The sequence below is a fragment of the Monodon monoceros genome, unplaced genomic scaffold (genome assembly GCF_005190385.1).
Source record: "Monodon monoceros isolate NGI ecotype Baffin Bay Population unplaced genomic scaffold, NGI_Narwhal_1 Super_Scaffold_12, whole genome shotgun sequence".
Classification (NCBI taxonomy): domain Eukaryota; kingdom Metazoa; phylum Chordata; class Mammalia; order Artiodactyla; family Monodontidae; genus Monodon; species Monodon monoceros.
In genome coordinates this window covers 56,251,428-56,266,348 of record NW_021703768.1, presented here as the reverse complement: position 1 = coordinate 56,266,348, position 14,921 = coordinate 56,251,428, and the positions used below count along the sequence as shown (strand labels likewise).

Here is a 14,921-nt window from a genome sequence, read left to right as displayed (position 1 = left end):
TTCCATGGATGGGGGAGGAGGGCGGATGGTTCAGGTGGTAATGAAAGTGATGGGGAGCGATGGGGAGCGGCAGGTGAAGCTTCACTCGCTCACCTCCTGCTGTGCGGCCCGGTTCCTAACAGGCCGTGGACCTGTACCAGTCCGCAGACCTGTACCAGTCCACGGCCCAGGGGTTGGGGACCCCTGCTCTAAAGGAAACCATCAAGAAATGAAAAGAGAACCCACAGAATGTGAGAAAATATCTGAAAATCACATATACGATTAGGAGCTTGTATCCAGAATATAAAAAAATTCTCACAACTCAATAAAAAAAAGACAAATAGACCAAAAAAATTTTTAAATGGGCAAAGACTCAAAATAGACGTTTCTCCAAAGAAGACACAAAAATGGCCAATAAAAGCATGTGAAAAGATGCTCAACATCATTAATCAATAGGGAATGCAAATCAAAACCATAATGAGGTACCATTTCACACCTACTAGGATGGTTAGATCCAAAAAACCAAATAAATATTGTCAGGATGTGAAGAAATTGGAACTCTCATACACTGCTGGTGGGAATATAAAATGGTGCAGCAGCTTTGGAAAGCAGTTTGCTAGTTCCTCAAAGGATTAAACAAAGTTACCACATGACACAGCAATTATACTCCTAGAAAGGTACCCAAGAGAAATGAAAACATATGTCCATACAGAAACTTGTACACAAATGTTTATAGCAGCATTACTTATAATGGCCAAAAGATGGAAACAACCTATATGTCCATGAACAGATGAATGAATAAAGGAAATGTAGCATATTCATATGGAATATGATTTGACCACAAAGAGGAATGAAGTACTGATACATGCTACAACATGAATGAACCTTGAAAACACTAGACTAAGTGAAAGAAACCAGGCACAAAGAACCATACTGTGTGTATATCTCCAGAATAGAGAAATCTATAGAGACAAAAAGTAGATCATTGGTTGCCTAGGCCTGGGGAAGGCTGGAAGGAAATAGGGGAACAACTGCCACTGGGCATAAGACTTCTTTCTGAGGTGATGGAAATGTTCTAAAATTGTGCATATGGCTGTAAATACACTAAAAGCCATTGAATTATATACTTTAAATGGATAAATTGTATAGTGTATGAATTGTATCTTAATAAAACTGCTTTTGAAAAAGTTGTAACTCTTCATTTACAAAAACAAGATAAATACCAACTAAATAAGGAAGAGTGCCAAGCAAAAGGCAACTAAATATGTTTTAAATAATTTACATTTAGTATATATTTAATGCATCAGAATTTTAACATAAGTCTATGAAGATATTGAGCTACGCCCACACACAGGAATCTATGCTTTTCAAGTCAAATATAAAAATCTATGAATTATTCACTAGTTTCTAACATTCATACTTACAGCTCCTAGAAATAATAGAATAATTTCTATCATACTAGTTAAGAACCATCTGTAAACCTAAAGCTTTCAAAATAAACTTAGTCTTTTGAAAGTAAACAAAGAATTAAAGACAAAACATATTAAAATGGATGCTTACAATTGATAATGCGTTCAGATTTTCTTCTTGTTTCATTTCCTCAGTAGTCAAATCTATGTTTGATGAGAGCTGATGTTCAACAACAGCTATGCATCCTACATCTGGGATATTCATGGGTATTTCAAGCTGTCAAAATGAAAAGTTTCATTATTTCATTTTGGCATATCATCACAGAAAAACAAAATGAATCATAAAATAAAATATTAAACTGAAGAAAGAATTCACATTTATACATGATTTAAAAAACTGAAATATAGTAATTCTTAAACTGATTGACATCAACTGGGCAAAAGTGAAACATTTAATGTTTTTGAGGCGTCTGTGATTCCTACAAACAATAAGCAAAACTTCCAGAGCTAATCTACTTAGTACCTAGCATTGCATTTTCCATTATCCCCAGTTTGTCCCAAATTTCTCCCAGTTTCTCTCATCAGTCTGTCAACATTTATGAAATGCTTCCTAAAAACTAGAGGGCTACAGGTACAAGAATACAAAGCTCAATAAGACAAGTCGGTCCCTGCCTGCAAGGAACTCACAATCTAAGAAACACAGACATGTAATCAACTATACACTGCTCCAAGTGCTATCATAGAGATGAGTTGAAAGCACTTAAAAAGATTTATCATACACATGACCCACCAAGGCAATGACTCCCACAACCCCAAAACCTGTATGATTCTTCATAGCAATGAATGGCCATGTAAAATAACGAGTCCAACTCACATTTACTCTTCATTTAGCAGGCTTATTTCAAAGATCCCTACAGTCTGGGGGTTAAAAACACTAAAATTTATCTCCTAGACTATAAACAAGGGAGTCTGGCTTCTATTCCCTTATTAACAGAGAGATGAGTATAAAAGACTGTGATTCAGTAGAAACTGAGCAGTCAAGTTTGAAAATCTACCTTTGAGACATTTATTATAGTAACACCTATGTGTTCTGTGTCTGTCTGCTCAGATGCAATTAGAGAAAAATCTTTGCTAATATCCTATAGGCCTGGGATGAATTTTAAAAGTTCGAGTGATTTGAAAAGACAAAATATTTTCTGAAAAGCTGGGATTGGGGAGATAATGGGAATATTCTAGGTAACTGAAAGTTGGTTCTGTAAGCACTACACAGTTTCAAAGCTTTATCTTTTTAACAGCTTTATCTAGATATAATTTACATTCCATACAATTCACCCATTTAAATTGTATAATTCAATGTTTTTTGGTGATGGAAGCACAGATACATGCAACCATCAACATAGTTGCTTTTAGAACATTTTCATCACTTCAAAAAAGAAACCCTATACCTACTCCTTTAACTCCTCATCTCCAAATCTCTAAGCAACCATTGATCTACTTTCTGTCTCTATAGATTTTCCTATTTTGGACATTTCATATTAATGGAATCATATGTGATTTTTTTGTTAACTGGTTTCTTTCACTTAGCATAATGTTTTCAAGGTTCATGTTGAAGTATATATCAATATTTTAGATCCCTTTATGATTTAATAATATGCCATTGCATTTCAACGCTTTTTAAAGGGGACATTTTCTAACAAATAAACAAATTTCCCTGCCTTAGTAAACTGGCCATTAAGAATACAATTTAAGCTTTCCTTGCTCAATTATTATAATCAATGCTATTTAAGAAGGCATTCTGTGGGGCTTCCCTGGTGGTATAGTGGTTAAGAATCCGCTTGCCAATGCCAGGGGACACAGGTTCAAGCCCTGGTCCGGGAAGATCCCACATGCCGCGGAGCCACTAAGCCCATGTGCCACAACTACTGAGCCTGTGCTCTAGGGTCCGTGTGCCACAACTACTGAGGCCACGTGCCACAGCTACTGAAGCCCGTGTGCCTAGAGCCCATTCTCCACAGCAAGAGAAGCCACTGCAATGAGAAGCCCGCGCACCACAACAAAGAGTAGCTCCCGCTCTCCGCAACTAGAGAAATCCCGCGCACAGCAACGAAGACCCAACACAGCCTAAATAAATAAAATAAATTTTTTAAAAAAGGAAGGCATTCTGTATTAATTCAGGGATATATCCTAGAACCTGATTTTCAGAAGTTAATTTCTAGTATTAGTTTTCACGAGCAATTTGCCTTTCACCCAAAGAAATTGTAAAATACAAAACATATAGCTAAATGAATTTTCATGCAGTGGTAACCAGCCGTCCTTGCACAAAATTAACTTTCCTTTTACCTTTTCTTGGTTTCAACCAAAATTTAAATTCATTATCTTTACTTTGAACTTTAATTACAAGAAACCACTTCACATCATTTTTATTTAGCTTCAACCATTCCAACTAACTTTATAACATTTAGCATGGTATTATTAACAATGAATAAAAAAAGGTGAGTTTGGAATTCTATTTGTAATTCAAATGGCTTTTGAATCTACCATGAATACAAAACTGATTCAGATATGATGCTCTATAAGCAAAATAAGTTACTGAAAATTGAGGCAGAATAGAAAACTTTGAAGTTACAAAGTTAGACCAAGAGGCAAAAGAGTAAGGAGCTTTCATAATAAAGTAAGTTGACAGGCTTCCCTGGTGGCGCAGTGGTTGAGAGTCCGCCTGCCGATGCAGGGGACACGGGTTTGTGCCCCGGTCCGGGAAGATCCCACGTGCCGCAAAGCGGCTTGGGCCCGTGAGCCATGGCCGCTGAGCCTGCGCGTCCGGAGCCTGTGCTCCGCAACAGGAGAGGCCACAACAGTGAGAGGCCCGCGTACCGCAAAAAAAAAAAAAAAAAAAAAAAGTAAGTTGAAGTAATATGTTCCTCTACCTCAAATCCATTAGGATGACTACTATCAAAAAGAAAAAAAAAAAAACAGAAAAAACAAGTGTTAGTAAGGATGTGGAGACATTAGAACCCTTGTACACTATTGATAAGATGGTAGAATAAGGCAGCTGCTATGGAAAACAGTATGGGGGTTGCTCAAAAAATTAAACATTGATTTACAATTTACTATATTATCCAGCATTTCCACTTGCAGAATTGACAGCAGGGATTAGAAGAGATATTTGTATACCCATGTACATAGCAGTGTTCTTCATAATAGCCAAAAGTTGGAAGCAACCCAACTGGCCACTGACAGAAGAATAAACAAAATGTGGTACTGTATATACTGAACGGAATATTATTTAGCCCTTAAAAAGGACATCCTGGACTTCCCTGGTGGCACAGTGGTTAAGAATCTGCCTGCCAATGCAGGGGACACAGGTTCAATCCCTGGTCTGGGAAGATTCCACATGCCGCAGAGCAACTAAGCCCGTGCACCACAATTACTGAGCCTGCACTCTACAGCCCACGAGCCACAACTACTGAGCCCGTGCACTACAACTACTGAAGCCCATGCACCCTAGAGCCCACGTGCTGCAACTATCAAAGCCTGCGCACCTAGAGCCCGTGCTCCACAAGAGAAGCCACCGCAATGAGAAGCCCGCACACTGCCACAAGAGTAGCCCCTGCTCACCGCAACTAGAGAAAGCCCGTGTGCAGCCAGAAGAAGACCCAATGCAGCCAGAAAAAAAAAAAAAGAGTCATCCTGACATATGCTACAGTATAGATGAACCTTGAAAGCATTATGCTCAGTGAAATAAGCCAGTCACAAAAAGGACAAACGCTGTATGATTCCACTTACATGAGGGACCTAGAGTAAGTGGTTGCCACAGGCTAGAGAGGAGGGAATAATCAGAATTATTGTTTAATAGGTACAGAGTTGTAGTTTTTCAAGATGAAAAAAAGTTCTGTGGATGGATGCACTTAATGCCACTGAACTGTAGGCTCTAAAATGGCTAAGACAGTAAATTTTATGTTACCTGTAATTTACCACAATTAAAAAAAGAGAGAGGGCTTCCCTGGTGGCTCAGTGGTTAAGAATCCACCTGCCAATGCAAGGGATGCAGGTTCAAGACCTGATCCGGGAAGATCCCACATGCCAAGGAGCAACTGGGCCCGTGCGCAACAACTACTGAGCCTGCGCTCTAGAGCCCGCGCACCTAGAGCCCGCGCTCCACAACGAGAGAAGCCACCGCAATGAGAAGCCCGCACACTGCAATGAAGACCCAACGCAGCCAAAAATAAACAAAATAAATAAATTTATTTTAAAAAAAGAGACAGAGAGAAAGAGAAAGAAATATGTCCCTTCTACCTTCTCTACCAACCAGAGCTTAACTTGAGCTTACCACAAAGAGTTAATAGAAAACATCTGCCAAGTTTTTTGTTTTTTTTAAAAATTAACCAGAAAGGAGATTAAGTAGCCCCCAGATACAAGTGAAATTAGATTTCTCTCAGTATTGTTATACTGATTACCTTGTGCTGGGCCTGGGTTGCAGGGGCTGAGTAAACACAGATCACACAAGCCTATTTCTACTGATTTCCTAGGCTATGCAGCAGGCCCCAAACAAATTACTCTAATAACCTTCAAATCCTAATAATCACTAAGAGAAGAGATAATGATCCACTGAAAGCAAAAAACAAGTAAGATAAAGTTCCAAGGATTCAAAATTCAAACTACCTCTTCCATGGTTTCTTCAATCTGAGCAGAAACCGGTTCAGGAGATCTGAGGCCAACAGGTACAAACACTGGAGCTTTGTTTACTTCTTCTGGAGCAAGATGATAGCTTTCTTCTTCATAGTCAGACTCAAAGTCTTCCGCATCATCTTCGTCTTCTTCCTGGGAAGCTCGAAGAGTCACCAGCACAGGCTTAGAAGCTCTAGGTTCCTTCTTAGAGGTCTTACTCCGAATTCGTTTTGATCCACGCCCTTTGGGGACGTTTGGTTTAATCTTTCGACGCATTCTCCTTTCACTACGATCTATCTTACATTCAGAGGCAGAAGAGAGAGCTGTTCTTCGATCCACAGCAATTTTAGAATAATTTGATTCTTTTAACAGTTGTGGAGAGCTGGAGGTTTAATCAAAATAGCGACATAGTCATTACATGCATAAGGATAATTTTAATGAAAACCCAACTTATAAAGTGAAATCTCAATTCAAGCCATTAATATAAAATGCCTGCCACCCATTCTATCAAACACTAATGCTACGACAAGAATGAACGGAATTTACTGTTAGGATTTAGTTTCTCACTCAAAGTTAAACATTAGTTATCTACCTACAAATTTTTCACAGTAAGTTTTAAATTCTGAGCCATTTTTCCCCCTTGCTATTTAAGTGGTGATGAAATACAACACTGGAAATTGTTAGAAGAAAATGGGATCAAGAACACTGGACCAATAAATACAGAATATGAGACCAAAAAGTGATACTGTTTATCCTATTGGGTAAACAGATTAGGTCAAAAGAAAAAAGGAGAATGAGGAAATCCAACAGAACAACATTTTTTAGAACTTAGGGTCCCTTCCACTTTCCTTGAAAACTGTGGAAGAAAGGTACCCTTCACTTGTGTTTGTGACTCCAATTTGAATCAGCACCCTAGTTATTTAGGTAATATGTACTACTCTTTCGTCAGGCTTCTGCTCATGTCTAATATACTCAACACCCAGAAATTTTAAATGTAGGAAAGAAAAATCTTTCTGAGATCATAAAAAAAGGAAATTTTAGTAAATAAAAATCAAAAGTGGGAAAGAAACAGATCTGCCAATAAAAAACAACCAATACTTCTGTTAACAAACCATCTTTTTACCCTATCAATAAGTTAGAGTAGGACATCCATTAAGAATAAGTTACTTGTATTTACTATTCTGAAAGTACTTGTTAAATAAAACTTTACCTTGCTGGTTTACTGACATACTGCTCTTCGACAACTGAACACATAGAATTATTGCCTACGGTTTTCTCTCCAACACTTCCTGATGGTCCAACTTCTGATTGAGCATCTTTTTTTGCCAAACCAATCTCCTTGGAACCTACAGAACCTTTTCTTGCTGAAATCTCCAGAGATGTCAGAAACTCAGCTTTTCCCTTAAATTTGAGAAGAAACAATTAATATTACCATGGAAACAACCTGTATGGTAATTTGGTTTGGTAGTTTGGCCTAAAACGCTAAGCTTACACACATATACACAAGTGACTGGTTTCTAAACTTTCATAATATTGGAAAGTCAATCAATTTTCATGAAAATAGTTATAGTACAAAAGGCAAAACTATTTTATTAATGTTCTCCTTCATGATATTGATAAAATAGAGCCCACTACTAAATTATTTTTTTCAAACTTACTTTTGGAAGAAGCTGGGTGTCAGAATCTCCATGCTGCAGCAAATTATCTTCTGGCTTCCTTGCCTTACTCTGATCTGCTCTGTCTGTTCCTATGCCTGATTCCTCTTTCTTACCTTGTGCTCTTCCCAAATATGGCTTAGCCTTTTGGCATTGGCTTCTTATCATTTGTGGTGGACTAGAAACATACGTTTTATGTTCATGTCTAGAATGAAATACAAATCATGTTGAAGAACGAAAATCAGAATTCCTGTTGATGTATCTGCTGTTAAACAATTTTTGGGCACAAACCAATTCTATGTGCGAAGGACTATATATAAATAGGCTATAAAACTAAACATATAAAATGAAACCACACATGCTGATATGAAAGAAAGAACATAGAAGCTTTTATAACTTCCATTTTCTATATAGCCTGGGGAATACTTTCACAATAATATTTAATCGTTTTTTTACTTTCATTCATTGATTCTGGTATGTCGTTGTATGCTACTTTAAGTAATTTTCAGAGAAATAACTAGATACAAAACAAAAATGTCAATAGTTGAAGATGGACTTCATAATGACACTTTAAACAAATGCTTCAACTGGGCTCTGAAGCATGAATAAATATACAATGGTCACAACAACCCTGGTCCTTCTAGTTCAAGAGCAGGCTTGAAAGCTAGAGTCTGTTCTCCTACCACATGCCTGTCACTTCATAGAAAAGGGTTTATTGACAACAGTGTCATAAGGATCTCAATATAACCCATTTGTATCTGCCAAATCAGAGAAAGACAAGGTTTTAACATTCAATACAGTAGCCATAGCTCCCAAGGCAACACAAACAGCTGCCTTAAGGTTTCCTGGAAAATATTTAATAACTGGCAAGTATCTGAATTAGCAAGTTTAAAACTAATATAGGGGCTTCCCTGGTGGCGCAGTGGTTGAGAGTCCGCCTGCCAATGCAGGAGACGCAGGTTCGTGCCCCGGTTTGGGAGGATCCCACGTGCCGCGGAGCGGCTGGGCCTGTGAGCCATGGCCGCTGAGCCTGCGCGTCCGGAGCCTGTGCTCCGCAACGGGAGAGGCCACAGCAGTGAGAGGCCCGCGTACCGCTAAAAAAAAAAAAAAAACAAAAAAAACTAATATAAATCTGGATACTTATAAAGAAAAACTGGGTCTGTAAGTATCGATCATAAGTTCTCTGAAAAATCTGTATTAAAGACTAATCTTAAGTAATGTTTGTAATAAATTACCTACAAGAGAAAGTAGTTAGTTACATTTCCAAATGTTCCAATCCTGCTAAGTTCTTCCAGCAGTGAAATACCAAGGAAGTTCACAGGAAGTTCTAACAAAGTAATGATGCTGGTTAATACATTCCAGTGTAGGCTAATGTATTTGGGAAAACATGTTATATTTAACTTAAGTATAAGGTACTTACGATCAAGTGTGATTCTACAATGGTACTTAAGAATTTTATATATATATATATATATATATATATATATAAGCTCAACGTGCTACTGGGGTTAAAAGGGGGTAAGAAACTGCTGGACATAAGAATAAGCTAACTTAAAATTATGCAGAATATATACTCTGAAGGAAGTATCAGTCATGATAAAGCTAAAAGCTTGAATAAACTTCATAAACAGAAAAGATTTTAAAAAGAGGGGTGGGTGAGTAATGGGTTTCTATACAGGAAATTTGAAAGTTAGATCTTGCTCATTAAAAATGCAAAGGCTGAGCATAAAATCTCTTGAAACATGTAAAGTTTCTTTCAGGAAGCTCTGCCTATAAACTATAGGAATTTGCTAGTCTTAAAGTCATAAATCCTGAAAACTTAAGTTTAAAAACTAAACTGCCAATGTTACTTTGAGCAAGCCATTTAAATCCTCTAGATCCATACAGTCAATTATAAATGAAGGCATTAGGAAAGGCTGACCTCAAAGGTCACTGGTCTTTAAAGGCTCATTTAGAGTAAAACTCAAAATCCTTACAATGGTCCTACATAATCTGCGCTTCCCCCCACTCACTACTCTTCCTCTCTTCCCCTGTTTCACACTGGCTCCCTTTGCTGTTCAGCAGATTTAGACTATTCTAGTTTCATAATTACTTTTTTCTTTCATAAAACTTACTAAATGTAAAATTACATAAAATCGATTATTCAGATATCCAACCTTTATCTTTGAAATGTTTTATGCTTTTCTGATTAAAAGCAAACTCACCTCGTCTTTTCATCTGAAATATTTATTTTGTTAACATGAAGGTTTTCTAAAAGAACGTGACTCTGGTTTTCATACATTCTGCCTTCTGAAACTTTGGAGGATACAACTTCAATTTCCATTGCAATTTGAGAATTTGGCTGAAATACAAAACTATATTAGTTTTGTTTTTTTTTTTAACAACAGAACATACCTCCTAAAATATTTTAATCATTAAGAAAGGTATTTAGGGACTTCCCTGGTGGCACAGTAGTTAAGAATCCACCTGCCAATGCAGGAGACACGGGTTCAATCTCTGGTCCAGGAAGATCCCACATGCCGCAGAGCAACTAAGCCCATGTGTCACAACTACTGAGCCTGTGCTCTACAGCCTGTGAGCCACAACTACTGAGCCCGTGAGCCACAACTACTGAGCCCATGTGCCACAACTACTGAAGCCCATGCGCCTAGAGCCCATGCTCCACAAAAGAGAAGCCACCGCAATGAGAAACCCGTGCACAACAACGAAGAGTAGCCCCTGCTCGCCGCAACTAAAGAAAGTCCATGCTCAACAACGAAGACCCAATGCAGTGATAAATAAATTAATTAATAATAATAAAAAAGAAAAGTATTTAGTTTTTTAAAATGAAGTCTCAAACTTGAGTATGCAATGTTCATGTTTTGCTGCCCAAAACAAAATTTCCTATTCACAGAGAAAGTTTCAAAGATTACTGCAGTAATATGTTCACATAATGCTTTAAAAACTACAATAACCATCTGTTGTGAACCTCCCTCCCAAAAAGTTCAATGTGTTTTTTTTAATTTGGGGGGGGTGGTTCAAATAAGGATTACAATCACTTTATTTTAAATGTAGATTTTCCCTTGGTAGAGAAAAGGACAGAAAAACAAGATCTGTTGAAATGGGCATTAAACTACTTAGATTTGTTTCTAATATCAAAAGATCCATCAATAAGAGATTGGTTAAACTGTCATTCCAAATAGCAGTATGTTACACAGCAGTTAAAAATGATGTATCTCCGTATTTCATGACATGGAAAGCCACTTAATATAATAAGTGAAAAACAGTAAGTCACAAAATAACATGATTACAATGATTTTATTATTTAAATTTACATGAGTATGCACACATGCATGCATGGAGATATATCCGGTAAGATATGTCAAAAGGTTTTCAGTGGTTACCTCAGAGTGGTGAGACTAGGGGTAATTATTATATTATTTTGTATTGATTGAACATTTTCACAATGAATAGGTTCATTAGTTAAGAAAAAAAAATCTATTTTCATTAAAAAAAAAAATCTACAATGGTAAATCTGAAACAAAACTAGACACGCTATGTATGAAGTAGAGTAAGTATCAGATGCCCATATTCTAAGCCAAGTCTGAGCTACCATTTGATATTTTAATATGCATTAAGAAGCTTGATTTAATTACATAGCAATAACTCACCACAGTCAGGAATTTTTTAGTTTCATCTTTTTGTAGTGTCCTTTCTTCCTTAATTGTTTCTTTGGCTTCATTTTTTTCTATTACTTGCCTCTGTCCAACCTTTCTTAAGTTTGGACTGGGTCTCTGAAGTCGGCCCCTTACTGGTGGAGCAGTTTGGATAGCGCTTTCCTTCATTTCTTGTTCACAAGTGTTTATATGATAAGTCCTAGAAAAGGGGACAGGAGAAAAGAGAGAAAGCTTGATTGTAAAAAGATGAAAACTACTATAAAAATATAAAATTTGAATCCAATAAACTCTGTAAAAATATTTTGTACATTAAAGGAAAATTAAATTACCTTCTGATTATACCTCATTTTATAAAAAAATAGTTATTTCAATTCTCAAAAGGTACTGAACTTATATGAGGTACCTACAATATTCAAATTCATAGTAATAGAAAGCACAATGGTGGCTGCCAGGGACTGGAGGTAGGGGGAATGGGAAGTTATTGTTTAATGGGTACAGAGTTTCAGTTTGGGAAGAAAAATGTTCTGGAGATGAATGGTGGTAATGGTGTACAACAATGTGAATGTACTTAATGCCATTGGACAGTACACTTAAAAATGGTTAAAATAGTAAATTTTATGTTATATGTATCTTACTACAATTTTTAAAAAGGTAATGAATACATACCTTATATACATATATTTTTAAATGCATTGCTTTGTATAAGATCTTAAGCAGCTAACAGTGAATATAAGCAGGCAAGTGTTAAAAGGTGTTGAACTCAACCTGATTTTGTATTTTAGGCCATATGAATAAAAATAAGCCAAGTATTCTTGATACTCACTTTCAAAATACATTAACACATTTCTTAAAAAGAAATGAAGAACTATTTGAAATAATTCTCCCATTTTAGATTTTAATAAAACTATCACTGTTTACCCCATAGAGACAACTAATTCCTTTTCCTGGGCTTGTGTAGACTGAGACTCCTCTATAGGTTCACAAGAACTCGAAGGGGAAAGGTCCTTTTCAGTCTGTACATATGGTAATATCACAGCCTCCTCTTGACTGTGATCTGATTTGTCTTTTTCTGTTGATGCCATTAGGGAAGCCACATCCTAGAAGGTAGATTAGAAAAAAAAAATTTCATCGAGGGTTGGTAAAAGTATAGGGAAATAGAAACTTTAATAAACTGTTAGAAAAATTAACTGATATGGTCTTTGTAGACACCAGGGCAATATCTATCAAGAATTTTAATTTCCAGCAATTCTACTTCTAGAAATATATCTTATAAAAACACTCAAAGAACTATCTAGAAAATTATACACAAGGATATTTATTACAGCAATATAATAGCCCCCCAAAAAAGGAAAGAAAAAGAAAAGGAAAAACAAAAAATTGCAAACAAGACAAATCAGTAGGGAACTGAATAAATTATAATTTCTTTACAATGAAACAGTACAGAGTCATTTAAAAGAAGTTTAATTTCTATATACTGATCCAAAAAGATGTTCATGGACTTCCCTGGTAGCGCAGTGGTTAAGAATCTGCCTGCCAATGCAGGGGACATGGGTTCGAGCCCTAGTCCGGGAAGATCCCACATGCTGCGGAGCAACTAAGCCCATGTGCCACAATTACTGAGCCCACAACTACTGAAGCCCATGCGCCTAGAGCCCATGCTCTGCAACAAGAGAAGCAACTGCAATAAGCCCCTGCACCGCAACGAAGAGTAGCCCCCGCTCGCCACAACTAGAGAAAGCCCGTGTGCATCAACGAACACCCAGCACAGCCATAAATAAATTATTAAAAAAAAAAAAAAGATGTTCACAATACTGTGTTTAGTAAAAAAAAAATCAGAAGGCAGGATATGATGCCATTTTTGTAAAACAATGAAAATAAATACCCGCACATTTTATTATTTATATAAATAAGTATCTATACAGAAAAGTTTAGGTGGACATATTCAAAATTGCTAACTTGGGAGGGAGAGATGGACTAACTTGGCAGGGAAAGATGGAATATTATAAAGGACTCTCACTTTTTAGATGATATATTTTTCCCAATTTGCAATTTTTATAATCATTTAAAATAATCAATAAAACGTGATTTTGGGTACTTCCCTGGCGGTCCAGTGGTTAAGACTCTGCGCTTAGGCCTTCCCTGTGGGCACAGTAGTTAAGAATCCGCCTGCCAATGCAGGGGACACGGGTTCAATCCCTGGTCCAGGAAAATCCCACATGCCGCAGAGCAACTAAGCCCGTGCGCCACAACTACTGAGTCCGCATGCCACAACTACTGAAGCCCGTGCACCTAGAGCCCGTGCTCCGCAACAAGAGAAGCCACCGCAATGAGAAGCCCACGCACCACAACGAAGAGTAGCCCCTGCTCACCGCAACTAGAGAAAGCCCACACGCAGCAACGAAGACCCAATGCAACCCAAAAAATAAATTAAAAAAAAAAAAGACTGTGCTTCCACCACAGGGGGCACAGGTTCAATCCCTGGTCAGGGAACTAAGATCCCACATGCCACATGGAATGGCCAAAAAATAAATTAATTAAATAAAATAAAATAAAATAAAATAAATAAATGAAAGTGGTGGGGTTTTTGTTTTTGTTTTTTTTGGCCATGCCTCGCAGCTTGTGGGATTTTAGTTCCCCAACCAAGGACTGAACCCAGGCCCTCGGCAGTGAAAGTGCAGAGTCCTAACAACTGGACCACCAGGGAATTCCCATGATTTATCCTTTTTAAACATAAGATTAGGAGGAAAAAGTACAAATGTTCAAGCACAGTAAGAACTGAGCTAAGATGTAAAAGAAGAACTTTAATTCAAAAAAGTACTTCATATGTTTAAACGCTCAACTTATGAGTGTTAACGTTTCATTTCAAGGTTTTTGATGCTGTATCACACATCTTAATCTCTTATAGACCAAGTTAATCAAGTAAATAAAATAATCTCCTTTTAACTCATATCAAGCTTTTAACTTTTTATTTCACCTTCACAACAGAGTGAAGTAAAGATGGACTCTCATTCTCATTTTTTCTGTGAAGAAACTAGTTGCATCATTTGGCTATGGTCACATAATGAATAAAGGTCAGAACTTGAACTAGAGCCTGGGCCTCTTAAAATCCTTTCCATGACACATTTGCCCACCATCAGAGGTTCAAGATTCTTACACAAACCACATGGAACAATGAGGTACATTAAGTACAGCACCAATATCACACACAGCAAAAATTACATAAGGAAATATTTGTGAATTTTTAATTCCGAGTGTTTTACCTTAGTAATTATAATAACTAAAACAGAAAACCTCCATCTTAAATAACACTCACACGTTGAGAAGGGAGAGTTCTCATTTGTTCCCCATTCTGCTGTATCACAACAGTCCCTTTTTTATCAGCTTCCACTTTCTTCCCAGGTGCATGTTTTTCTGCTTCTATAGTCTCTCTTTTTGAAGCTGCTCTTGCTAAGTTTGGTTTTGGTCTTTTGAATCTACTTCTCACAAAAGGTGCTGGTTTCACTTCAAATGGCTTCTGTTCTTGAGGAAGAGATTTGCTTTTGGAACAAGGATTATCA

General features: G+C 37.1%; 1 protein-coding gene across 5 annotated transcripts in view; it reads right to left on the bottom strand.

The window, feature by feature from the left end:
- Positions 1–14,921, bottom strand: part of BDP1 (B double prime 1, subunit of RNA polymerase III transcription initiation factor IIIB) — an 85,731-nt gene that overhangs the window by 28,366 nt on the left and 42,444 nt on the right. For all 5 annotated transcript variants that reach the window (XM_029217257.1, XM_029217259.1, XM_029217258.1 and 2 more), the window contains 8 exons: positions 14,678–14,900; positions 12,283–12,461; positions 11,359–11,563; positions 9,913–10,049; positions 7,712–7,913; positions 7,264–7,454; positions 6,048–6,435; positions 1,540–1,665 (listed from right to left, as the gene is read on the bottom strand). In XM_029217257.1, coding sequence (XP_029073090.1) covers positions 1,540–1,665; positions 6,048–6,435; positions 7,264–7,454; positions 7,712–7,913; positions 9,913–10,049; positions 11,359–11,563; positions 12,283–12,461; positions 14,678–14,900 — 1,651 coding nt within the window. The remainder of the gene's footprint in view (positions 1–1,539; positions 1,666–6,047; positions 6,436–7,263; positions 7,455–7,711; positions 7,914–9,912; positions 10,050–11,358; positions 11,564–12,282; positions 12,462–14,677; positions 14,901–14,921) is intronic.